At 40.5% G+C, this 27,280-nt stretch overlaps 2 protein-coding genes across 5 annotated transcripts; both read left to right on the top strand.

Moving 5' to 3' along the window:
* Nucleotides 1-3,905: 3,905 nt before the first annotated feature.
* On the top strand, nt 3,906-15,939 carry LOC131222487 (uncharacterized). Of its 3 annotated transcripts, none has more exons than XM_058217565.1 (12): nt 3,906-4,589; nt 6,482-6,684; nt 6,804-7,001; nt 7,962-8,033; nt 9,131-9,226; nt 10,001-10,080; nt 10,182-10,257; nt 10,509-10,719; nt 11,576-11,772; nt 11,908-12,013; nt 13,155-13,244; nt 14,729-15,939. In XM_058217565.1, the coding sequence occupies exons 1-12, from the start codon at nt 4,082-4,084 to the stop codon at nt 15,481-15,483; spliced, it is 2,592 nt and encodes an 863-aa protein (XP_058073548.1). In that variant the 5' UTR covers nt 3,906-4,081; the 3' UTR covers nt 15,484-15,939. The 3 variants fall into 3 exon arrangements, with proteins under 3 accessions (XP_058073548.1, XP_058073549.1, XP_058073547.1); XM_058217564.1 differs by having other exon boundaries at nt 3,907-4,613; XM_058217566.1 differs by lacking the exons at nt 10,001-10,080; nt 10,182-10,257 and having other exon boundaries at nt 3,906-4,613.
* Nucleotides 15,940-19,017: 3,078 nt separating this feature from the next.
* On the top strand, nt 19,018-24,535 carry LOC131222489 (large ribosomal subunit protein eL31). Of its 2 annotated transcripts, XM_058217570.1 has the most exons (3): nt 19,018-19,178; nt 24,028-24,286; nt 24,323-24,535. In XM_058217570.1, exons 1-3 carry the CDS (start codon nt 19,093-19,095, stop codon nt 24,341-24,343), a joined length of 366 nt encoding a protein of 121 aa, XP_058073553.1. In that variant the 5' UTR covers nt 19,018-19,092; the 3' UTR covers nt 24,344-24,535. The 2 variants fall into 2 exon arrangements, with proteins under 2 accessions (XP_058073553.1, XP_058073554.1); XM_058217571.1 differs by lacking the exon at nt 24,323-24,535 and having other exon boundaries at nt 24,028-24,316.
* The last annotated feature ends 2,745 nt before the right edge of the window (nt 24,536-27,280 follow it).

Below are 27,280 nucleotides of genomic sequence, written 5' to 3'. Positions count from 1 at the left end.
TTTTCCGAGCATGACCTCTATTGGTCTCGAATTCGGTTACGCGGGGTGTGTGTAATGTTTGTTGGCGTGTCAGAACTGATCAGGTTCGATTCAAACCGTGACCATTGACCCTTAGCGTTGAGATAGAGCGGTGCTTGGTCGTTGTTCGACAGTCCATCTATTCAGCCAACTGTCACACAAGATATATTGTAGAGGTTGGGGCTATTCCTTCAAAAAGTTCTTTTTACCTTAAAAATCAAGGAGATGCAGCGATTATACAGTCAAATTGAGATAGATAGAAGATGAATACTAAAATGAGCAAGGCTTAACACTACAACGGAATCACCGACTTGGTTGCAAGTAGCAAGGTGCTACGTGGAGCATTGTGCTAATGAATGAGGTAAAGGCAATACTGAGAATTACAACTATGACCGGACCAATGCATGAGTGTAGGCAAACAATCCTTAAAACTAAGATCTTCCTCATATCCGGCACGCAAGTGTAGATCAAAGAAAATTACAACTATAGGTTGCAGCTAAAGCTGATCCGGCATGGGTATATGAACAAACTGAACTATTCTTAGGAACTAAACACCTCACAACTAATGAGTAGTGAGATGATAGGGTAAGCTATGATAGATAAAAAATGTTGAACTAGTTGATAGTTGATTGAATATTTTAGTTTGATTGTTGATGCCTCTCTTTGAATTTGCCTTCGGTATTTATAGCCTCTTTAGATCAACCGCAGGGATAACTGCCTGCCCACGTAGTGTTGTAGTGTGTAACCAGTTGTAAAGGAGTGGTTACCTTTTCTCAAATCGTGATTTGCCTTTATCAAATGCCAAAAATGTAGACCAATGCTAACGTAGCTATCATTACTCATCAAGAAATTGCATAAACACCAGAGCTCTCCAAAGATATAACATACCTTTCCTATCTTTAACGTGTACTAAAAATATATATCATATATGTCACTCCGCTTATTCTACAACGTCAGTCTCGTTATGCTGGATTTTATTGAGAACAACCTAATAAGGCCCGCATTAAATAGAGCATAATTTGAAAAGTCACACTGATAAATCAATACCATCTACCCCAATAGGTGGCTTCAAATGAATGGTTAAAAGTCGTCCAAATTCAATGGTAACGTCAGTTGTTGCTATCATAAACCCTCTGTTCAACTTTGGGAAAAAAATGAATGAGATAGACCTCATGGGAGCTTCCGATAAGTTCAAGCTACGTGACCTCACCCTGATGTATGTTACACATCCACACTATTAATTAGATCCACCTTTCCATGGTGGGCCATGGCCTAAAGTTTAGGACTATCCACTACTTAGGTGGACCACACCATGAACAATAGCTGAGATTGAATGCCCACCCATTGAAACCCTCCTGATTATTTTCAGGACCCATTGATATGTGGTTCAGACATCCAACCCAATCCTTGCGTGGGTTCAATTGGACGGAGGATTACACCAAATTTCACGTCATTTCCAAAACTTAGGGGGCCCACCAAGTGATTTCACATGGTTTCAAACTAGATAGCCCATTGAAGTTCCGGATATAGCTTATTCTTGGAATATTCCATGACCTAAATGGGACCCACCATGCATGATGTCCAGCACACGTCACGGTGGGTGGGGCTACACATCACAGTGGATGTCCAATACGTTCACGCCATGGCACCCGTTGATGAGGTTCCAAAGAGCCACGCTAGCGTACCTCGAGCTAGTACTGTCACGGTTCGGTGGATCACTGAACGTGAGGCCTACTTTGATGTATGTATCTTACATCCACTCCGTCCATATGATTATCTGGATCATTTTATAATATTATCACAAATATCTAACGATGTAAATCTCAGGTGGACCACACCACAGGAAACATTGGTGATTGACCATTAAAAACTTCTAGTAGGCCACAAAAGTTTCAGATCAAGCTGATATTTCTGTGGTCATTTCATCCAGGCCCTTTTCACCTTATCAACAGGTTGGATGGAAAATAAACAACCAGGTGTCCCCGAAATTTTTGTAATGGTGTCGTTCAATCTCCATTGTTTCCTGTGGTGTGGTCAACTTGAGATTCATCTCTGGTTCATTTTTGGGTTATTACCCTAAAATGATATGTAAAAACGGATGGACAGCGTGGATATAAGACATATCCAACCGGTAGGCCCCACAGTCAGGGATCCACCGAAGCTCGGTGCACTGGTACCTCGTACATACACCGACATCCAGAACAGGTAGGCCATAACCTGCGATAACATAAATTAATTAAAAGGTTTTTAATATTTGTATTACGATGGCCCATCTGAGTGGTGAATCTGCCGTGTGCCCCGCACTACCGACTTCGTAGTGTGTTGACGTCACCAAGTTATGTGGGCCCCACTATGATGTATGTATTATATCCAAACCATCTTTCCATTTGTTAAGATTGTTTTAGGGCTTAATCCCGAGAATGAGACAGATCCAAAGCTAAAGAAGACCACACCAAAGAAAGTAGTGGGAATTTAACGTCAACCATTGAAAGCTTCACGAGAGTCATGGAAGTTTTGGATCAACCTGATATTTGCTTTTTCTCTTTATCCAGGTCTGTGATACCTTATGAACAGTTTGGATGGAAAATAAACATCATGGTGGGCCTAGGAAGGTTTCAGCAGTGGCTTGTTACCGCTGCATTATAAGGTGTGGTCCATTTGAGCTTTGGATTTGCCTCATTTTTGGTTTGATTCCATAAAATGATCTCGTACAATGAATGGACGGTTTGGATATAACATATACATCATGGTGGAGCTGACAGAACATGGTGACGTCAACACATCACCGAGGTGACAATCGCTTCCGATATTTGATATCAAGGGTAGAAAATGGGTGCATCACCTGATGGACGGGGTGGATTTCATGCATTCCTTTCCCCGAAGTTAGAGAAGTAGGGCGCGGTTTGGGTGGATCCTGTCATCCACCAAGGTTGGTGGATCCCTAACTGTGGGGCCTGCTGTGATCTATGTGCCTTACATCCACACCGTCCATCCATTTTGCAAGCTCATTTGAGGGCATGATCCTAAAATGAAGCAGATCCAAATCTTAGGTGGGCCATACCACAGGAAACAGTAGTGATTGGATCCTCATCATTGAAAACTTCATGGAGGCCACCGGAATTTTTATTTTCCATCCAACCCGTTGATACGGTCCCAAAGACCTGGATGAAGAGACTACACAAATATCCAGGACCCGAAACTTTTTTGACCCACAGAAAGTTTTTAACGGTCGATTACCACTGTTTCCTGTATTATAGTCCACCTGAGATTTGGATCTACTTCATTTTCCGGATCGTATCTTAAAATGTAGTTTCAAAACAGATGGACGGCGTGGATATAAGTCACGTACATCACGGTGGGCCCCACGGTCAGGGATCCCACCCACTTCGCTGGCCCCGAGAAAGTAACCCCGATAGGAACCTCCGCCAGGCACGCAAGCGCTTTTCCTTTTGAAATGGTGGTGAACTATTAGCAAAATGCTCTCCCCGCTCGCTGCCTTGCAACGTAACTTGTGAGCTCGCTAGTTTCACACGTAGCAATGAACTACACTTGTACTACAAGCTTTGAAAAAATAGAATTACACTTGTATAATATCTGAGCCGATCATCACCGGCCCCCACCGTGTTTATTCCATATCCCGATGATTAGGACGGTATATCATGAAAGCCACACGTGTGCATGTATGAGAAAATTATCAACGGCCCAAGTTTGGCTTAAGTGTGGCTCACTTGAAGATCGGATCAGTTGGGTTTTGGAGATGGACGGCTGAGATTTCCTAATGAGTCGAATGGAGTAACCCAGCCACCATTCGTTTACAGACGAGGAGAGAAGTGGCTCCAACAGAGCCTTGCAATGCAAGATTTTTACCTCCGACTCACTCTCCCTCAAATATCTCTTTGTTCTACTATTGTATGGACTAGTGTCTAATCCTCTTCTGCTTGAAATCTGGGATTTCATCTCCTCTCTCCTCTGCTTGAATTTCAAGGAATATTTCTCTATTTCTGAATTCCAATTTCAATTCATGTAGGATTTAGGTTTTTTTCAATTTCCAGTTTCCAGGGAAATGGATTTCTTGATATTCTTCGACATTCTTCTCTTCGTGTCAGCGTTTTCGGGCCGTGTTCTTGGAAAGGAGTGCACGAACACTCCGACCGAGCGTTCTTCTCACACTCTCCGCTACGAGCTCTTGTCGTCCGTGAATGGTTTGCAGAAAGACGGGACGCTGATTTCTTACGACCGTTCGATCTTGATCGATGAATTCTCCACGTTGTCACGTTCGATTCCCCGGAAGGTCTTGAGAGAGGAAGCGGATGAATTCGATAGGCAGATGCTTGATTGGAGCACGGAGAATCCGGACGGGTTGGTGACAGGACGAGGCAAGGAAAATTTCCTTAAGGGAGTTTCGCTTCATGATGTGCGGTTGGATTCGGATTCAATGCATGGCCAGGCCCAGCAGACGAATTTGGAGTACTTGCTTATGTTGGATGTGGATAGCCTGGTTTGGAGCTTTAGAAAGACCGCGGGCCTTCAGGCGATCGGGACGCCGTATGGAGGGTGGGAGAAACCCACGGGTGAGCTCAGGGGCCATTTTGTAGGTAAGTCGTTTTCTTTAATTGTTCTTCGTTACACAATTACAGTTTCTATATATGGAATCTCGTGTTTGTTTTTGTGAATATTGTGTTCTTCTCAGTTTACACTGTTTGGTTTGGTTTTATAACATTTGCACAGATCTTGATTTGTTTGTGGGGTGTGTGGATTTAGGGGAGCTGTTTAATACTCTGGCAGTGTTTTATGCTTTGGATATGCATCTAGAAATTCTACATACCGTATATATGTAACTAAAATCAATCTGTCCAAATTGTGAACCCATCGTGGATATGTCACACCATCATCAGATTGATGAGTGATACATCTATGGACATTTTTTTTTTCTTGATTTAGGATCATCGATTGTTTTCCATTTCAATCGTCCAGTAGATGCCCATTTTACCTATTTACGACATTATTGCAGGGAATTGACACACTTTCTGTCTCTGTGTGAATCAAACGGAAATATGAAATCCACACATATGCATTACAAATCCAAAACAAATCCACAAAATAGAAAAAGCCCAAACAACACAATTAAACCACAATGCAAGATTTTTGTGGAAAAACCCTTCAAGGTGAAGGGAAAAACCAAGGGTCAAATCCGTGAGAAATCTACTATGAAATAAGAGAGTACAATTGAGAGATTACAAGAAAAAAAATAAAAAAATCACCTATTTGATACTTCAAGAAATCCAACTTTATTGTCACAAGAAACTCTTGCCAAATGAAGAAAAACAACCTTAAAGAGACACCAGGCTGCTATGGGATCAAATTCGTGGAAAGAGCCAGAAAAACCTTCAAGAATCTCGTCTAGAGCACTAATCTTCACACCAAGGAACCTTATCATCTTCTTCTCTTCTTCTTTCTCCCTTTTCCCCCTTTTTTCTCTCAATACATCTCTTGCAAGACTCCTAGGGCAAAAATCCCTTTTCTTTCTTTTCATCCCACCAAGGGGTGGGCCCCACGACTTATGGAGCTGGACCTATGGGAAACACATGTGCGCAACCATTATTTCATCTAAAGTGAGCCCCGCAACTTGGACAGTTTAATTGAGTTACATGTACGCCATATACACATTTTTTATGAGTTTGTGTCTATGAACCATCACATGCTGCTATTAAAGTTTTTGCCTAAAATTTAACATAAATTCACATTAGCGGAACTGGTCTTGTTGAGTTGATTCTCTCACTTTTTGAGCGATGGCGGTATTTATGTAGGTAAGGTATTAATTTGCTGGCTGTTTGGATGAGTGCTTTTATGCAAAAATCCATAACCCAATCTTGCTTTATAGACAATTCATTTTGTTTGCATACCATGATTGTGATAAGGCAATGGAAACCAACCAGTTTAGCCATTTTATCAAATTAAGTAACATTGCTATGAGTATGTTCTTTTAATCTACCATAGACAATAAGGGCGAGTTTGGATCCTTGCATTGGTCAATTCTGGATTGGCCAATCCGAGCATTTGCTACCAATCCCTTGTTTGGGGTCTTCAGGGATTGTTCAGTCCACCTACTACTCAAAAATAGGAATTGAAGACTTCCCTTGAAGATGTGTGATTGCACAATCCTTGTATTGATCAAAAGCAGGTCAGGCCTGCTGGCCTGCTGACCTGCTGGCCAACCTGACCTATTGCCACCCCTAAATCTGTGTGGGATTTAGATTACTCAAATGTCTTTCACAGTCGAAGAATTTCAGAGCATAGTTTGTTATCTTTTTGTAATTTAAATTGGAGCATGTTGTATGTTTTTGATGAACTGAATTGAATTTCTAGTTTTGATTCTGCACATACATTTTTGAATATCCAGCCTTTTTTTTTCTTTCTAGTTTTCAAAGCTTTGATGATTTCATTGTCTGTTGGCTTCCTGCAGGACATTACATGAGTGCATCAGCTCAAATGTGGGCCAGTACTCATAATGGTACTCTTTGTGATAAAATGTCTGCATTGGTTTCTGCACTTGATGCCTGTCAGAAAAAGATGGGCACTGGGTATCTTTCAGCTTTCCCTTCTGAGCTATTTGATCGTTTTGAAGCTATTGAACCTGTTTGGGCACCGTATTACACTATTCACAAGGTAGACCTTCAGTGAACTCATTAGGTGGACTCGTTTTCATAGGCTGGACAAATCATATATAAATTCATCGCTTTACTATTGCATATCATATTTGATATTGATGATGCTATGTCTGACAGATCATGGCAGGCCTTTTGGAACAATATTTGTTGGCTGGGAACGATAAAGCTTTAGAAATGGTGGTCTGGATGGCTGACTATTTCAGCAACCGCGTGCAAAATGTCATATCAAAATATAGTCTGGAAAGGCACTGGTTATCACTTAATGAAGAGACAGGTGGCATGAATGATGTTCTTTATAAGCTGTATAGCATTACGGTAAACATATCAAACCATTTGGGATTTTAATTTTTCCTTATTACTTACTCCAAAGCATTGGCAACAAAACAGTTCCGGTTCTACTTTCTCCTTCATTTGCATTTTAATGGCTATCTAATGGGTCAAAATCTGAAATGCTGAAGCTTAATCTAGTTATTTGACAAATATTGTTGGTTGATCTATTTATCAAGAACATGTTTAAATGCTTATTGAACTCGTTGATTGTAATAAACCTATGTGATAGGCTATTAGATAGCACTTGATTGTAATCAACCTATGTAATAGTTTATTATATTGCACCTGTGGGAGTTTTGTTCTCTTATTGCCATTTCCCAGCCCAGATTAGGAGGATTGCATCAGGTTGGCAGCGGAGTTGGCTTATGCCATAATTTTCATCATGAGTCTAAGCAAATTGACAGACTTTATGGCCTATGGTCTAACTGAAGGTATGGCCCTTGATAGAGTGAAATGGCATAATAGGATTCATGTATCCGACCCTAATTAATTGGGATAAGGCTTAGATGATGACGATGATGATGTCTAAATGTTATTGAATTTCAGGAAATCATATACATGATTATATCCTATATAAAGAATATGATGGTTGTGTGTTTTTGTTTTCATAGAAAGCTGTTACAAACTTAGGCAAGTCAAAGTTCAATGAATGAATCCAATAATCCTATTGAGTAATGTGAAGTTGCATCCCCTGATTCTTGCCAAGCATGGGTTTTGATGTTTGGTTGCGAGCTATGATTATGAATTCATGACCTTTCTAGTATCAACACATCCTTAAAAAAAAAACCTTTTGGTTCCTTTTTTTATTTCCTTCACATGCAACATATATCTCGTAACTCGATGCCACACTGCAGTGTATATGTCTCTTTTCCATCACTTGAGGTTCTGAAAAGCCATCAGAGAGTTCAAGTTATGATTCTAAATTAGATTTGCAATTGTTTGCAGGGTGATCAGAAGCATTTGGTTCTGGCCCACCTTTTTGACAAGCCATGCTTTCTAGGTTTGCTTGCTGTACAGGTGAAAATAATTCATTCTCTCCATTCACCACATGTTGCTTTTGGGCATCTTGAAATTGGCTTTAGTGTGTGTGCATGCATGCGTGTTTCGTGCATGCGCATGTGCGTGCATGTTCTTCAACAAATTAAACAACATAATTTGGTTAATAGCTTTCATATGGTTTCCCTTTTGGGTTTAAAATAAAGTTTAAAAGCTTGAAACTCGACTCAAAGATCTGTTGAGTCAAATTGAGTAACTGGCTGAGTATTTTCAGTGTTTTTCAGAATATTTTATATTTAAAACGTAATGATATATAAGCATTGTGGTCCTGGAAAGCTGAGTCATTTTGTCAAGTTTCATCAAGTTTTTCCGAGTTCTTTTCCAAGTCTTCTCGAGTTGAGTCCAGTCTTTTCCAGTCTTCACCATGTCCAGAGTCTTGTGATAAAATTGAGTTTTTCTCGAGTCCTGGTGATATCTGATTGAGATAGCCTGACTAGGCAGAGTTGAGCCGATTTTTTTTTTTAATTATTTAAATAAAATACCTGTTAAAATATGGTTTAAAGTGAGCTCAGTAACTCAGTTCTTAGGTCAAATATCAGAAAACATGTTTGTTTATTCAATTGTGTTTTCTGCTCAAGGTTGTAATATATTCTATATGTAAGAGTCCATTGAATTTTAGAATAATTGTTGCAACTATCAACACCAATCGATCCAAAGAAGAATAAAAAAGAAGAAGAAGAAGAAACAATAGGCACCGAGTCAAGAGTTAGATTATGCAGGGTCAAAGCCGTAAAACTATTGTTGCAGGCCCAGGATGCAGCTAGATGATTCTCTTGTGAACTTTTGCTTCCCCTTGCTAGTTCAATAGATCTGGGTTACATTTCCAGTACTGTGTACATTTTATGGTGTTACATGCCTCATGCCTGGTATCCTGCATACCGAATGATCCTCAACTGGGGAATACAGAAGATAATAATCTCTAATTCTCTGTAGGAAGAATCTTGAGTTGTGAATGGTTTTTCTTTTTTCCTTACGGTGGAAAGAATGACATATCATAAATATTTCTTTAGATTATCTTTACAATCATCATGAAACTCCTTGCTTTCCATTGTTTGCAGGCTGATAGCCTTTCTGGTTTCCATGCGAATACACATATCCCTGTTGTTATTGGAGCACAGATGAGATATGAGGTTACTGGTGATCCACTCTATAAGGTGAACTTTAGCACATACCAGGCTTCTATTTTTTCCCCTTTTTGAAAGATAGTTGGTATCGTACTTGGTTTGGAACTAGAAAGCCACTCTTTATGTTTGCTGGATTTCTACCCAAAAACCATAATGCACCTAAGTTATATGAATAAACTGGTAACCTATACTTGCATGTGCAAAGAAGAAATAGGTCAGGTTTCTGATATTATCTTTTTTTTTATTTATCTGTTTTCTCATTGATTTATAATGATGTTAAGTAACACTGATCTCTCTTGAGTGAGTCTGCTTGTGTCTACAGTTGTTTTTATCCTCTTTTTAGTCCTTATATTTCCTTGGAATGCATTTTTTTTTTCCATTGAGCTACATCTTTTATGATGTTTCTAGATTCATTTGGAATGGTGATGGTTGCATGAAAACTTTTTAAACTATTTTATTTGTTGCTAGACAAAGTTCTCCCCCTTTTTTCCATTAATTCCTGCTAGATCAAGATGCGGCAAACAAATTCACTGTTGGATTTTGTGCTTTGAAACAATAGATTTCACAGTTCTCCCTCATAGGAATTTCTCAAAGTTTCCTAACAGAATCAATTTACTCAAAACTTCAATTTTTAAGGAAGGATTTTATTTTAGTTATAGGACTAGTTTGTAAAGGAATAACTTACCTAGGCTATTTATTATATCCTAGAGAGTATTTACCCATAGAAAGCATATTTTCTGAAAGTGGCATTACATAGGAACATTCATCTAGACGATTGAAAGGTGAATTCCTTCTGTGTGGCAGGCGATAGGAACATTCTTTATGGATATTGTCAATTCTTCTCACAGCTATGCAACGGGTGGAACATCTGTCAGTGAATTCTGGTAACAGCAATAGAAAGTCTTCTGTTTTCTATCTTTCAATGGAATTCTCAATTATGTTTTAAAATGCTTTGGGGAGCTCTTTTACAATGATCTACTTGCAGGTCTGATCCAAAACGCTTAGCAGACACTCTGCGGACGGAGAATCAAGAATCCTGCACTACTTACAACATGCTCAAAGTGCGACATCCTTGCTTTCGTAATGATACAATTTGATTGTTTGTCTCATCAATAATGGATTTATATTCTTTATTGACAAAGAAAGATTGATATTTATTTTTCAACTGCATTCGTTTTCTTCTTCCTTCTATTCCTGAGATTTGTACTGTGATTTTTTCCAAGTCATACCACTCTAATTCTTCCTTTCTTGCTGACAAAGGAAAAAAGAAATCTTCCTTTTTCATATAAGTACATAAACTCTATTTATGTAGGTTGCACGACATTTATTCAGATGGACAAAGGACATTGCATATGCAGATTATTATGAGCGAGCCCTGACAAATGGTGTCTTAGGAATCCAAAGAGGAACAGAGCCTGGAGTAATGATTTATATGCTTCCTCAGGGACGTGGAAAATCTAAGGCACATAGCTATCATGGTTGGGGGACAAAGTTCAATTCATTTTGGTGTTGTTATGGGACAGGTTGTGCTTCTAACCCTTCTTCTTGAACTTCTGTATTTGGTTTTTTATTTCCTTTTCTTTTACACTTAAGTCTTCTATGTTTGTAACCCATACTTTTTTATCACACCATATGGAATATGTTCTTCATATTTGTGAGCGTTTCCATAAGGTATGCTCATGCTAGAAGCTTGATATGCTACAGAATCAGTGGTGCTACCATGCCATAGCCGAAATTAGATATTAATCAACATCATACTGGTTTTGGTTTGAAAATTTTATTCTGCTTTTCTTGTTACTATCATCTGGCATGGGTGTGCCTAGCACTTCAGTCATTCATGGAACTATGGAATTGGTTGATCGTTGATTGTGAACTAAGCATAACAGCAGGGGTGGCAACAGGCTGGGCTGGTCCATCAGTTTTTTGGTCCTGGCCTGATATTGGGTTGAGTCAGGGCTGTAATAAAAGCCCGTGGGTTGGGTATGGGCCTGGATTTTTGAAGCGCAATTAATAAACGGGTCAGGAAGTAGCCTAGGTTTTGCAAAATATCCATCAAGGCCTGACCCAAGTCCGAGAACTAGGCTGTTTGTCACTATTCTGTTTATTTCTCTGCTGCAAGTAAGGATTTTGTTGATCATTAGCAATTATTGGGAGGACCGTTCTATGATATGGTTACATGAACATCATCTCTTTCATTGGAGTTCAATTCTTCTTCTTTGCTATAACACTAGATTTCATTTTCTTGAACATTCTCCATTAGGAGTGTTGTTTCCATACCTTAATCTTCATATGCTGGTTGCATAGACTTTGGCTGCTACTTTTATGTTATTTCAAGGCATTATCTGAAAACCCAAAATTCACAATCTTTCGTTGTTTTAGGAATCGAATCATTTTCAAAGCTAGGTGATTCTATATACTTTGAGGAGCGGGGTGATATTCCAGGTCTTTACATCATCCAGTTTGTCTCAAGCTCAGTTAATTGGAAGTATGGGCGGATTACCCTAAATCAGAAAGTGAAGCCTGTCACTTCGTCAGATCCTAATCTTCGAGTGTCATTTTCATTTTCTGTAGAGGAGGTACTATTTCATAACAAGTTTCATTTTGTGAAGAGCTTCCGAGGAAGTCATTCCTTTACATTCATTACCAGTGCCTTTAGTGTCTTTTTTGCATTATGATATGGCATTTGACAAATCATTTTTCTTGTAACTCAGGGTGTGAGTCAACTATCAACCTTATACATACGGATACCTTCCTGGACGTATTCGAATGGTGCAAAAGCCACACTAAATGACAAAAGCATGACTCTACCATTTCCAGGTGAACTTACGAGTATTTGTTTTCGGTTTTTTTTTTTTGGCCACTCATTAGGTTTCTGCATTGCACGAAAACAATGCATGGTTTAAAAACCGATCGTTTGACTTGGTGTACAGATGTTTACCATATAATGAGCGGACTGGTCTGATTTTTTACTATGTGATTCTCTTGGGGTCCACCTTATCCACAGTTCCTATACCCTACTCATGTGCCATGTTGATATCTGAGCGAGGTTGCATGTGATGCTCACATGCAACTGTGATGCAGTCAAAACTAGCCACCATGTGTGATGTGATACAAAGTGGGTCCCATCTTTTCACCTGTGGTCATGCATGTCAGAATTAAACTTGCATGCAGACATCCAGCCTGTGTGGTGCATGGTGGAAAATTGCCTAAGATTCACCCATGGTTGGTGTGTACTGTGTACAGCTCTAACACAACCATATGGCTGCATGCACAGCTATATACAGCATACGCAAAAACTAGTTTGGACATTTAGCAGATTCAAGAGTCCTTTCTGTGTTTGTTTCTTATTTTTAGAGCTATCAGCCCTCTTAGTTGTCTTTGATCTGTTTTGGGTAAGTCCAGATTTACGATTAATTAGGAAATAGTTTGAATTGTAAAGGAAACTTTTGTACACCACTTACATATGGGGACTATTGATTAACTCTTGACTAAAAACTAAGCTGCAGATATGTTTTTTGTTTTTGTTTTTCCTTAAGCTGCCAGATCTTTTGTTTTTTTCCAAAAAAATGTGTGGGAGGGCTCATTTCGGTAGAGATTTTAAGGGAGATTTTTTCCCCATTGTGTGCATGTTTTCCTGGGTGTGGATGTTACTTGTGTACAGAGTAAATTTTCCTGCTGCAGATCTGGGACATTGATTTTGTCATCTGCATCTAGTTTTCTTCTTTGAATCGTAGCTTTCTTCAAACTGGTTATAGGTGATCAGTCCTATCATACACATATCATCATCTAAATGAAATGACTGTTCACCTCCTTTGATACCCAAAGCCTTCATAAAAGTGGAGTATCCGAGATGGGTACGTGAAAGGGTGGATGGAATATGGGTAAAGTTGGGAATGATAACTGTTGGCATGTAGCAAATCTCGTAAGTTCTCTGATGATCTGTTGTTTCTACAAGCAGGTAATTTCTTTTCAATCACGAAGAAGTGGGATCGGAGTGACAGAGTGAGCCTTCAGTTGCCGATAGCTCTTAGGACTGAAGCCATAAAAGGTTATTTTGCAAAAGTCTCTTGATAATCAATTTTAAAATGCGTGTCAATAGACTGTGATTTGGTCGAAGTAATTCAGTTTACTTTAGAAGCTTCAACATGACATAGGTGACTTGGATTTCTCCAAATTTTGGATGCAAATATCCGCACCGTATCTTCTGTCATGGACATTTATAGAAGAGGCCTTATACGCCCATTCGAGAGAGTTGGATCTCAAATCTTACTCTCTGCTAGAGCCAAGGTTTAAAATTGATGTATCTGGTATCATATCCTTGACAACCGATATGGCCCGTATCGCCTTATATTGGATTGTTTCAGACCAATATGGGCTGATACAGCCATATCTCTCATGGAAAGTACTTGTACATATCGGGCGATACATTCTGGTTTCAGATGATACTTTAAACCTTGGCTAGGGCTGTCAATGGATCGGGGTTTGGGTTGGCTATGGCCTAGATTTTGAACTATTCCAAGCGGTCCTATTCAAAATCTTACTTATATTGGCCCAGGCCCAGCCCATTGACAGCCCTACTCTACAGATACGGGTGAATGCTCCACATAAGTGCAAGACTGAGGCCATCCATCAGGTAGACTCTCACCATTTATATGTCGTGGCCTGTAAATCAGCCTGGTCGGTTCATTAAGTGGGCCACACATGCACATCAAATGCAGAGGGTTGGCCAGTTTTTCATAGCCGTCCACTGGTTTCATTCACATAGAGCCCATCAGTGACCAACCGGCCTGATTTTAAGGCCATGGCACATACATGGTTGGTCCCACCTATTGAATGGCCCAGATCTTGCACATTTGCTGTGTTTTCATGCATGGAGAGAGTTGGATTCAGGATCCAACTCTCTTGGATAGTCATGGCATTTTTTTTGTGGGGGCCTGTTGGATGATGGCTAAAGAAAAGAATAGAAAACGGATGATCTTCTTATGATGGGATGTTTTATCATGTTTGGATATCAAAGGAAACAAAGGATTTCAAAATGCATTTATTATCTAAACAATGTAGTCAAATTCTCACTCACACTCACGAAGTACAAGCTGACTTTTGTGAGTGCTTTATTTGAATTTTCGCTTGCCATATCAACCAAGACCTCTAGAATGGAATCCATGGGACTAGTTTTGGAAAAGTTGTTTTTACTCTTGAAATAGGTAGAAAAATGCACATCCTTGTTCACTTCACGTCTTATACAGATCAAGGCCTTCTTTGGTAGATGCCTAAAAATGAGTTCATCTCATTCTAGTTAACAGTAAATAATATATTAGAGATCTTGATCCGTACTGCATAATTACTGTTAGCATGAACTCATTATGTATTAGAAATCAAGATCTGTAATACATAATTTCTGTTAACTAAAATGAGATCAACTAAATTTTAGGCATCTACCAAACGGAGCCTGAGTTAGTTCCAATAATAATAATAATAAATTAGATACCTCTCATTATAAGAAGAACCTAACAATCTCATTCAAATCCACAGATGACCGACTGGAGTATGCTTCTATTCAGGCAATTCTTTTTGGTCCGTACCTTCTTGCTGGTCTAAGTAATGGCGACTGGGACATAAAACAAGGGACAGGTAGATCTCTCTCAGACTGGATCACGGCTGTCCCAGCCTGTCACAGTTCTCAGCTGATTTCTCTCACTCAAGAATCTGGCAACACGACTCTAGTCTTCACCAATTTGATGTCTTCCATTACAATGGAGAAACTGCCTGAATCCGGCACAGATGCTGCCATCCACGCCACCTTCAGGCTCATCTCTAAAGACCCGAGCACCTCCCAGTTCTTGTCAGGCACGGGTGTCATTGGAAAATCTGTCATGCTAGAACCGTTTGACCTTCCAGGAATGGTGGTGGCGCCAAATGGTCCAAATAACAGCCTTGCTGTTACTCCCTCCGGAAGCGGGTCAGACTCCGGCAGTGGTGAAGTGTTGCCTGTATTCCGGGTGGTTGCCGGATTGGATAGGAAGGCAAACACGATTTCTTTGGAATCAGAAACCCAACGTGGGTGCTTTGTGTGTGGTGGAGGGAGTGTACAGCTGAGTTGCTGGCCTGGGGAGGAGTATTCGGACTTGGAATTCCGTCGGGCTGCGAGCTTTACATTGAGCAACGGGATGAGCAGATACCATCCTCTCAGTTTCGTGACGAAGGGAGCAACACGGAATTTCTTGCTGATGCCATTGCTGAGCTTGAGAGATGAATCTTATACTGTGTATTTTAATGTGGGAGATTGAATGTTGGTAAGGGTGGTCCATGCCATGCAGGGGATTTGGTTACCTACAGTTTCTTTTCTTTGAAATGATTGGTTGCTTGCTGATAGTGAAGGCTTTGGCTCAGAAGGTGAGATTATATGTAGCAACTTTCCCTAGCAAAGAAGTTGTTTCACCTTTCAGGTTTGCTTTTGTCTAATGGGACCCGTAACTTGTTAGAACGTGTGGGCCACCTTCTTATGACCGTCTTGTCATGATCCAGTGATGATCGTTCCATCATTCATGGGTAATCGCGTAAGCTATACCATATATCATTTCCAAGGGTGGGTATGATGGGTCAAAATTTAGGTTGTCTGTGGCAACTTTCCTTGTAAAGGTGTTTGGATGTCTGTAAATACTAACACCTATGATCTGTTACATTTTGTCATGTTTGGCTTTTTAAGTCGTAATACTGTTTACAGGTGTACATAATTTTATTCATTTGGCTAACTTTGAGCTTTTACCATGCAGAAAGTGGTGGTTCACATTGTACAAAGCTTGGAGTGGTGAATTCCCTCAAAATATTCACCCCCAAAATTTTCAAATTGTACAAGGGCTTGATTTTTGTAGGGCCCTAAGGGAGCATCAACGGATGCACCTTAATATATAGATTGGATGTCTTCCACCCATTACAGTGGGTCCACAAGATGTGGAAGGTTTTAGTAGTGGGTGTCATGTTTTAATTGCTCCCTATCATGTGGCTAACCTAATGTTTCTCTTTTCTTTACTTCTTTCCCTTTTTTTTTCCTGCCATAAGAGAGCACCGAAGGACACATGATGGATGGATCTGATGTACCATACATATCATAGTGGACCTCAAAAACAGTTATTGTGTATCAACCATGCTGCTCTAGGTGTAATGTAATGTCTTTGCTGATGTAAATCTCTTTTAACCTGTAATGTGAAACAATGGGGGTTACTTTGTGAATGTGCTAAATTGAGCTCAACAAACATGGGAGGTTTTGCTAGTTAAAAACGGGAGTTTACTTGTAAAGTCGCTTTACACCTTGACAGCGAAAAAAATTGAAGTACGTACTTGTAAAATGTTTATAATCACGTTACACTCAAAATTTTCTATCCAAATAACATTTATAAACCTTTTATCTACGATCTCTTTACAACTAAAAGGTTTTAGGGGCATTCAAATAACCCTTTACAACTAGGATTTTACGGTCATTTAGACAACCCCTTACTCCACAGGATGCTCATCTATACACTATGCATATGCCAGTTGAATAAAATGGCATGAGATGTAGTCATTTATTTGTGTCATACTACAATATAGATGTTCTTGCTTAATAATCGGGCTTGATCCACTTGCCAGAGGGCCACAGTTCATGAAACAAATATACATGCCAAAAAACTGTGTGAAGTTTCAGATGGCTTCTAAAATCAGATGGTAAAATCCTTTTCGAACGCACCACCTGCTGAATATCCACGTGATCCATTCAGCAGGTGGCCCACTCTTACACCACCTGTTGAATGTCCATAGCCCCTCAATGTCCACTGCTCATCATGTAGAGTCCACACTTGATGTGTCCATAGTGTGGGCCTTATCTTCGAAGTAGATTGTTTATCATGTGCGGCCCATTTTTAATAACCACCATTCATCATGCAGGGCGCACCTTCTATATGAATTATCCATCATGTGGTCCACTTTGGATATGTGTCATCCATCATGCAAGACCTTGGATGTAGACTGTTCATTAAGTAGGGCCCACTTAACGTGGACTGTCCATTATAAGGGCCACACTTTGATGTCAGTCATCCATCATGTGAAGCCCATTCCGTCCATTATGTGAGGCCACCTTGACCTGGACTATTCATTTGCAGGACCCTACCTTCAATATGGGTTGCTCGTCATGTGAGCCCACCTTTGATGTCAATTGACGATCATGTTTGCCCACCTTCAATGACCCCACCATTATGTGGGTCCCACCTTTGATGTGGACTACCCATCAAATGGGACCCACTTCATGTGCATGTTCTGTCAGGTCGGGCCACACTTTGATGCTTTATATTTATCATGTGGGTCCCACATTTGATGTGAATCGCTCATTACATGGGCCCCACCTTGATGTGGGCCGATGTTCAATATGAGTCGTTCATAATGAGGGGCCCACCTTTGATGTCCACCGTCCATCATACGGTTCCCCCATTTGTTGTGGACCATCTATCACGTGGTGTCCACTTAATGTGGATAGTCCATCATGTGGAACCCACCATTGATGTCCACCATCATCCATCATGTAGGTTTCACCTTTGCTGTAGACTGTCCTTTATGTGGGGCCCAATCTTCAATACGAGCCATTCATCATGTGGGCCATCTTTAATGTCTTCTTTCCATTATGTGGTCCCACATTCAATGTCCACCATCCATTATGTGGGTCCACGTTCAATCGACTCTTTTTCGTGTGGTGTGTCCCACATGAGTTTTGGACCTAACTGATTTTAGATTCCAGTCCTATCGTGGTCTTGCAAAACTGCTGGAGGGAGTGGATGTTACAGGCATCTCTGTGGGCCCACATAGCTTCCGACTACATGAACTTCCTGTGAACCTAGGTACAGGCAATCCAAGTTCTTCTGGAGGGCTGTTTTACTCCCCATCGAGTACGTGCTAGAGTGGGCCATGCGAGGTTGATTAATCATTCCGGCCATTGTGGGCCACACGCCAATGTGGGCCATCTGGCAATTTCTTTTAACGGACCTTTTCGGCCACGCGTAGCACGCCTATTGGCCCGGCCAGGCGAACTCTGGGTCACTGTACGCACAAGTTCGGAAACGGATTGGCTACTCCCTCTGCCACCAGCCCCGTGGCTGATGGTCGGTGCTCTGTGGGCCCCACCATGATGTATGTGTTTCATCCATTCTGTTCATCCATTTTTAAAGATAATTTTAGGAATTTATACCAAAAAACGAGAGGAATATAATCTCAGGTGGACCACACCACAGGAAAACAATAGTGATTGGATATCTACCATTAAAATCCTCATCCAATCTGTTGATTAGGTCATACAGGCTCAGATGAAGGGAAAAAACAAAGATCAGCTTGATCCAAAACTCTTATGGCCCCCAAAAGGTTTTTAATGGTCAACGCTCATTCAACACTGTTTCCTGTAATGTAGTCCACTTGAGATGGGATATATCTCATTTTTGGTCTAATACCATAAGATGATCTGGAAAAATAGATGGGCGGCATGGATGAAACAAGTACATCTTGATGGGGCCCAAAGAGCACCGACCATCAGCCATTGGCTGGTGGCAGGGGGAGTGCAAATCCGTTTCCCACAAGTTCGCTGTTAGGTCATCAGATGAATGGCCCAGATCTCGCACACGCTGGCACGTGTTGGTGGAGGATCCGGATGTCCCAACTCCCATCGCATTTCCGCCCCGCGACTGTTAAGCAAATGACCAAAACACCCTTAAACGATAATCGACGCTCGGTAGTGTTTTCCGTAGTTGTCTTAAAAACCAGGGGTAATTTTCTGAACTCATTATTATTTATTCTCCTCACTTCAGCATTAGGGTTTCTCTCGCAGCCGTAACTTCGGGAACTAGGGTTTTGAGAGAGCGGGAGAGGGAATAGCTGCTAAGATGGTGGAGAAGACGGCCAAAGGGAGAAAGGAGGAGGTAGTGACAAGAGAATACACTATCAATCTCCACAGGCGTCTCCATGGATGGTAAACTATCTTCAGCTCCATCCTGTTCTTCAAATTTCCCCCCCTTTTCGTCATTTTTGGTCATTTTTCTGCTCTGAAATGTCTTGATCTGTATATCATTCGGCTTATGGAAATGCAAATTTCAGAGATCGATTTCATCCGTAGTTATTCAATTGGATCTTCTTCTCTTTGCAATGTTTGTCGATTTTTCGTGATATATAGCTCTTATTCTGGCGTATTTGCTGAGTTTCTTCTGTTGGATAGAGAAATTTAAGATAGTGGCTGTATCGGAACTCCTGATGCAGCTGATTTTTCCCGCCAATATGCCACATATGTTGAATATCCAATCCGTTCAAAGGGTGGGCCACACCACGACTTTCACCTGAAATGAAAGTCAGGCCCATCCACTCATTCAAGTGGACAAAGCATCAAAATCGATGGACAGCCAGTCGTATGACTAAGTTTACTGGTGTGGTCCACTCAATGCATGGATGGGCCCGATTTTCATATCAGATTCATCATGGTGTTGCCCGTATTTTGTACGGATTCGATATCCAACAGAGGTGACATATCCGTGTGGAAAAGGTCTCTATGAGAACTTCCAAGACGGTCAATATATCTAATTCTTCCTCTTAGCTTATGTAGTTTGATGTTATCTGTCTGATTTTATTATTGTGTAATATGAGATTATGATGCATATCCTGCATCTTTTCATATCACACATGGATTTTCAATTCTGACAGATAAGCCCATTTTGTGGTAATCCGGACCATTCGTCTGCTCTCCCACCATGCATGGACTCACGTTTCAATAATCTCTTTGAGAAGACCATGTTAAGCTTTTCATATTTGGACTATATATAGATGGTTTAGAAGATAAATGCGCAAACGGTCCACATTTAAATGAAAGAGGTCCAAACATTGGTCGTTTTGTTTTTGTGTCATTCTCCATCAAGATTGGGACTCAGATCAGTAGTTTGGGTTGCTGGCCATGGGCCCACTCATAATTATTAAAAAACCTGTGTATACCGTTGAAAGTTGCTGGCACTTGTGATCCACCTAGATTCACATTGGTTTGAGATGTGTAGATCCATCTTATTTTTGTCATGATAAATGGACCATGATTTACAATTCCTAGAGATTTCAGCTGTGTTGATCGCTTGATCTAGGTTGGAGATTTGGATGTCATGTAGCATTTGTTCATTGTGTGCAATGTTCAAAATATCATTTTAACAGGTAGTATCACTGCATATCATGATTAAGGGTTTCTGTTTTGGTGTACCGTATTTGGTCACCACTGAAACCGTTATGCTTCAACCTTATTGGTGATATTGCTTCAGAAAAATGATCAATACGCAGGCATTTCAATTTGACAAGTGGAGACATGGTTCGGTGGTCCCAAAATATTTTTCTGACATGTTCCACGCAATGGATCTATCATTCACCCCATAATAATTCATTAATCATTATTGGGCCTCCCGATCTAAAATAATTTGTAAGAATGGTCCATCCAGTGGGACAAATCACAACAACGTTCTGGATTAGTTATCCCTTCTCATGAATTGTACAATTTGATGAAAAAATGAGGGCCTAATTTCCAATTGTCATTGAATTAAATGTGTGATGGGCAAGACTTTTGTGATAGATATATACCATTTAGAAAATGGCGGTGAATCTTCAGATATACACAGAATGGTTTTTTATAGCACTACAGACTGCCAAATCTCTAAGATTCTAGCCCAATCTTTGATTCTGCATAACCAGAAATTTACACTATGACAGCATGGTGTGCTGCAACATCCATTACATAATGGTAACGGTGGCAACTGTTATGCCATGCAGGGTTGTAAAAGCTGTGATGGAAATAATGACCTGTAATGGGGCCAATTCAGTTTTTATTTTTTATTTTCTTTTGTTTTTTAAGAGATCATAACGGCTGTTGCAGTGGCCATTATGACCTGTATCAGTTTACACTAAGATAGCGTAAACCTCTAGCCCGATCTTGGATAGAGTATAACCCAAAAGTTACATGACTATATTAACCAGCTGATTCTGCCCTGAGAGATTGAACAACTCACTGTTTTACTTTCAACTACCATTTTGGTAGCCATCAATTAGATGGTTAGGATTGCTTGATCAGTGCGGTCTTATACTTATGCACCATTTTCAATGGGCCCCACTATTTGGATGGTCTAGAAAGCTGTACATGGTGCCAACCAGAAAGATTGGTCACCACCATTTTTTAAATGGTGCAAAACTATCATGGGAGTTCAGTTCATGAGGGATCATTTACACTACGCTAGACTATGGTATGGTAAATTACCATATTCTTGAGATGTTTGTGCGCTCGGCTTGATGTGCGTGAGACATCCAAACATGCACCAATTGTGCTGAACCACAATGACAATGTGGTTTCATAGGTATGCTCTGTCCGCAATGTGCCCCACAATTTGGATGGTTATGCGAAACCATAATGACAAGACAAGCAAAAAAAAAAGGTTGATCCAAAACTTAGTAGGAGAACGTAAAAAGGGCCTCTCTCATTGTTCCATGCATTGTGGCCAGCCTGATTTCTATTTGGCCTGAATTTTGAGCTCAGGGCCTAAAATGGAGGCACATCTGATGGACAGGATGGCCCCACATCATGGTGAACCTCACACATCATGGGATGGACCAAGTTGCCTTGTGGCAGACTTGTTCAGTCTCATATGAAATTGAATGAGTCGGACCAATTCTGGCCAGTCATAGGGTGAGTGGCCTCTGTATATATGATTGGTGTGGTGTACCAGATTGCCTTGGACTGTTATGTATATGTCGATATGTATCAAATTTTGCCAATACTTCAAACCATGAACACGATTGATTCCTGATATCATACTTCCCCACATTCATGTCAATGGTTTTTTTATATTGCAATTCATTGAAATTATTCATGGAATAAATGTATCGGTGTTCCAATCTGATAATTATGCACCGGTATCAGATCTATCAATGATATGAACCTTTTAATTTAGAAATGATACTTCCTGATACATTGCCATATTGTGATACAATCATTTTAATTTATTTCCTAGTGAATTTTATGTGAAACTTTCCTGATATTTTTAACATTTATTATGGATGTATTTGAATAGATTGGCTGTCGTTGGAATGACCTTCTGAGTTGCATGGTGTTTCTTCTGGTCTATTTTGTGTGTGAAGCCTTTTCCCTTAATTCATTTTTGGGGTTGGCGATCATTGCCTTGACTGTAGTTCATGATCTTGGATCCTTGATGTTGTGGTGTGATCTTTTTGCTTCCATGTCATCATGTTTGTTGATGCTTTCTGTCACCTTTATTCCTTGCTTTGTTAATCTACCCAGTATCTCTTTCATTGCAAATAATGCCAAGTCATGTTTGTGAACATGATACCAGTTTTTGTAGAAAACCTACTTTCCTCCATTTGAGAGAAAAACTGGTAGCATTGAAACTGATTTGCCTTGCCATCTTTATTTCAAAACAAATTGTTAAATTGATTTTTCAAAGCAGAGAAGGCACATGAAGTGAGCATTCCGTATGTGGAATCCATTTAAATTGGAATAAAAAAACAAACAACTGAATAAAAGGAACAGAATCCACGGTTTTCCATTTCCTGAAGATGTGGGGTTACTTCTGTAGATCCACATTTTAGTTTGCCTCCATCCAAACATCCCTTACTTTCTGATTGTCACGCATGATTGCAACTTGGTTGAGTTGGCTTGGACCTGCCTTGGCCCCATTGTGATTGGGGATATGGTTTCTGCTCAGCTTCTAGGCTTGTGGGTTAGACCCCTAGTTTGGCTGGATTGATTTTCATGTTGACAAGTAAGCCAGTCCTGCTCCATCCAAGGTCATTTGAGCATTGGTGGGATGGGCATTTGGCTTATGGCTCTGGCCCAGTTGAGGCTGAGCCCAATTCCTGAAGTCAGGGGCTGGAGCTCATCCCTGGACTTTCAGTCTCCTGGACAGGGTTGGACTGGACCTGAATACATAATCCACACCCAATGGGTGGCCCCTATAGGAAGAACACATGGTGTAAACACAAGGCAGCTCTACCCATCAATTGATCACGCTCTTCTTTTCTTTACCAGTTGTTTATACTTGGTTGATTTCATGGAATTGTGGTTTTGCTTAGAAACTGTTATTCATCTCTCTGCCTGTGTTCATGTTCTTTTTCCTTTCTGTATTTGTTTTTATCAATTTTTTTAGTAGGAACAATCTCATTTTGTTTTTATTAATATGTTGGAAACTTTTGGAGGGTGAGTAGTGTCTACTGAAGCATGACTTGTGTCCAGGTGGAGGTAGAAATTGTATCATGTCCTGTACTCCAGCTACAGCCTTAAATGGACACAGTTGAAAGTTTACTCTAATATTTTTTCTTTTCATTTAACTTCCGATATGGACAATCTACACAGCTCAAGATCCAATTTTCTACTTGGATCATCATTTTTCTCCCTTTTTCTTCATTGCATTTTGTTAAGTCTGCATTTGAGCCTTATCAGGAGCAGAGAAATAATAGTAATAATGTGACTTAGGAATGACCACTCCTAATTTAATCACAAAATTGGGCTTTTTTTTTGGGGGGGGGTAGTAGATGGTAAAGAGCTCTTTCAATCCATTCAGTTATACTCAATAAATTTTTGGTAATTTTACTGCAGGGTAGAATCTCAAAATCGTGAATTATTTTTCTGGCCTCCCAAGCCAATGCAGCCTAAGTTCCTATTTTTACACCATTGTATCTTCTCCGTTGTTGAAAGTTCGCATGATTCTAGCAATAACTTCTCTGTTGTTGCAAGTAAGTTGGTATGATTCTAGCAATAACTAAAATAATGGAATGCCTTGTAATTTGGGCAGCACCTTCAAGAAGATGGCTCCCAAAGCCATAAAAGAGATACGGAAATTTGCACAAAAGGCGATGGGGACAACCGATGTTAGGGTCGACGTGAAGCTAAACAAGCACATATGGAGCAGGGGTATCCGGGGTGTGCCTAGACGTGTCCGCGTGCGCGTTGCTCGCAAGAGGAATGAAGAGGAAGATGCTAAGGAGGAGCTTTATTCGTTGGTCACTGTAGCAGAGGTCCCACCCGAAGGGCTCAAGGGATTGGGAACCAAGGTCATCGAAGAAGGAGATTAGACTTAGTGAACCAAGGTCATCGAAGAAGGAGATTAGACTCAGTAAACTTCAGTTTTAAGAGGTACTTTTTTGAGATTTATGTTTTGATTTGTTTTTTTTTTTAATCAGTGCATTTTGGATGTATTCCGGATTTTGAGATTGCCCTTTGAAAGTTATGTTTGGTCAGAATTTTTAGCTTTACACATTGCATCTAAATATTTAAATGGCACGTAAGCTTTTAATCTTGAATGAAGAGTTCTGGAGAGATGTGATGCTAGCTGTGATGCGCATAACATAATATATTATGTTATGTGATGTGCCATCCCTATTATACTCTTAGCAAATATGTACAGTTATATGGACCATGGCACCACGTATTTGCTTCATGGGGCCAGTTTTGACAATTGGCTAACTCGATGATCATTTATAGTCTGTGTTAGAGCCATGACCTAGCTGAAACTTGTTATGGTGGTATGCGCACTAGCTGAAACTCGTTATCGTGGTATTCAAGAAAGAGATGATTCTGATTTGTTGCGTGGCACAATATCTAAACACTTGGCAGGTGCGAGGGTATCCAGACCTCCATCTAGTTGAATCCCATCTTTACAGTTGAACCTATGGTGAGAGGATACTCTTGACAATATGATTCTGGACCATGGGGCCATCCATATCCGATTCATGCTCCACCTGTCTAGTTGTAGATAACAATCCTCTAATCGATTCACTGTCAAAATCAAAACCTCAAATATTTTGAGAGGTTGTTTTGTACGATCACGTTCGAGTAGGGGTGTACATGAACCCAGCTTGACTCGACTCGGATCGAACTCAGCTCGAATTGAACCAGTTCAGTTACTCAGTTACTTTGATATCGATGTTGCTCACCAAGTGTTTGATGAAATGACTCAATGAAGTGTGGCTGGTGGCAAGGAAGGTATGTATATGAAACAGATCCTCTTTTTTTTTTTTTGAATTTTTCTTTTTTTTTTGAATTTTTATGTTGCTTGGAAGGTATTTGATAAAATACCTGAACAACCTTTGCTGCCATTTTACAAACAATGGGATTTTGAAGGTGTAGTCTAGGTGTTTGTGGAAATGCTGCCCAGAAAAACTCAGCCGAACTGGCCTGAGCTGCTGACTGAGCCGAGCTGAGCTGGCCAGTCATTCTCGAGGACCGAGCTGAGCTGAGTTCGAGCTAAGGTCAGCTAGTGGCCAAGCTGAGGCCAGCTCGACTCAGTTCGGCTCTATGTACGCCCCTACGTTTGAGCAATGGGTATTGTGATATGGGCCATCTGTATTTCGTGTGACCCAACTTCAGACATTGGATAAATCTTATGGCCCATATGGATGAAGGGCAAAGGAAAAAATAAAATTTGTAATAATTAAAATGACGATTTCGAACATTTCCTTGACCACTATTGAGACATTCCCATAATGTATTCCATTTTCGGGGTTTTACTTAGGATAAAAAGCAGAAATCTCAGAGCGCCCTCACAGGTGTCACCCACAAGCTTTTATTAGATTTCCATGCCTTACAGAAACCACGATGAAATATTTCATCATGGAAGAGATAATCATTTTCTCTTCGGTCCATCCAAACATGAGAGTTGGCAGGCATACTCGTCAAACAATTACTCAGGGAGGCATTTTTGCGCAACACTCTGCAACTGGTTGGTCTCGCTGTCCATGCGTGACGGTTAGACCCCAAAAAGGGGGCCGAAACATGAAGATCATTTGGTGAAAAGAATATATAGATAAAAATAATCAGGCCGATCCATTCATCAGTTAGCCCATACCATCGAATTAAAGTCAATGGACTCATCAGTCCACCAAGTGGTTCGTCCTGATGTTTCACCCAAAGTGGTATTCATAATTTTTCCAATAGTTCGAACAGCTCAGATGTTCTACACATGGTACGTGTGTTTGACCCAGATTCATCTGGGCCCTGCCTAAGCCCAGATGACCCAGTTGCAACAACAATGCATGTCTGGATCGATTGCACGAAGAAATGATCAAAATAAATGCGTTTGGGTTCGCATGGTAACTACCATACGTTTGTGGTGCGTCATGCCCATTGATAGGAGTGCCATTCAAACCCGGATTATGAAATTTGGGTCACTGATGCGTGCAGCACCGCTTTGGGTGAGGCCAGGGCCGCACCTAATGTCCCAATGCATCTTCGGTGGATCCCTGTGGAGCCCACCGTGATGTATTTATCTTTTATCCCATTTTGCCTCCTCATTTTAGGAAACGAGCCCAAAAAATGCAGCAGATCCAAATCTCAGGCTGACTACACAGGAAAATGTGGTGATTGATCATTAAAAACTAACTTGTAGGCTACGAAATTTTTGGATCAAGCTGATATTTGTGGTCCCTTGATCCAGGTCTTTATGACCTTGACAACAACAACAGGTTGGATGGAAAATCAATATTCCAGTGGCCCCCAAGAAGTTTTTAATGGCAAGGTCAATCATCACTGTTTCTTGTGGTGTGGTCCACTTGAGATTTGGATCTCATGCCCTAAAATAAGCTTGAGAAAGGGATGAATGGCGCTGAATACATGAATACATAGGGTGCAGACATGATCGTACACTGCTTCCTGTGGTGAGTCCCACCTTAGTTTTTGACTGGGTTGATTCTTGGGATGTACAGTGCCCATGAGTTGCAGCAGATGCATTGTTCAAACTCAACATTCAATCACGGGTGGCCCCCACAGCTCACCATGTGTTTGAACCGCCTATTTGCGAAAATTCCGCATGGATCCGCATCCCGTGCGCTATGTCCTGAAAATTTAACGTCTCAATCAATTTACAACGAAACCATTGGATGCCCTAACTATGCGTTTGAACCGTCTATATGTGAGGCCTACCTATGGATTGTACAAGTAGAATTTCTGATTGACTAGGTGGTCCACGTACTGGGCACTCGTGTGTTGAGAATTTTTAGTATTCATAGGGAGATATATTGCGAACTATCTTCCAATTTATTTACTTATAA

This window comes from Magnolia sinica, chromosome 13 (genome assembly GCF_029962835.1).
Source record: "Magnolia sinica isolate HGM2019 chromosome 13, MsV1, whole genome shotgun sequence".
Classification (NCBI taxonomy): Eukaryota; Viridiplantae; Streptophyta; class Magnoliopsida; order Magnoliales; family Magnoliaceae; genus Magnolia; species Magnolia sinica.
The sequence above is the reverse complement of the archived record's forward strand: the minus strand, read 5'-3'. Positions and strand labels throughout refer to the sequence as shown.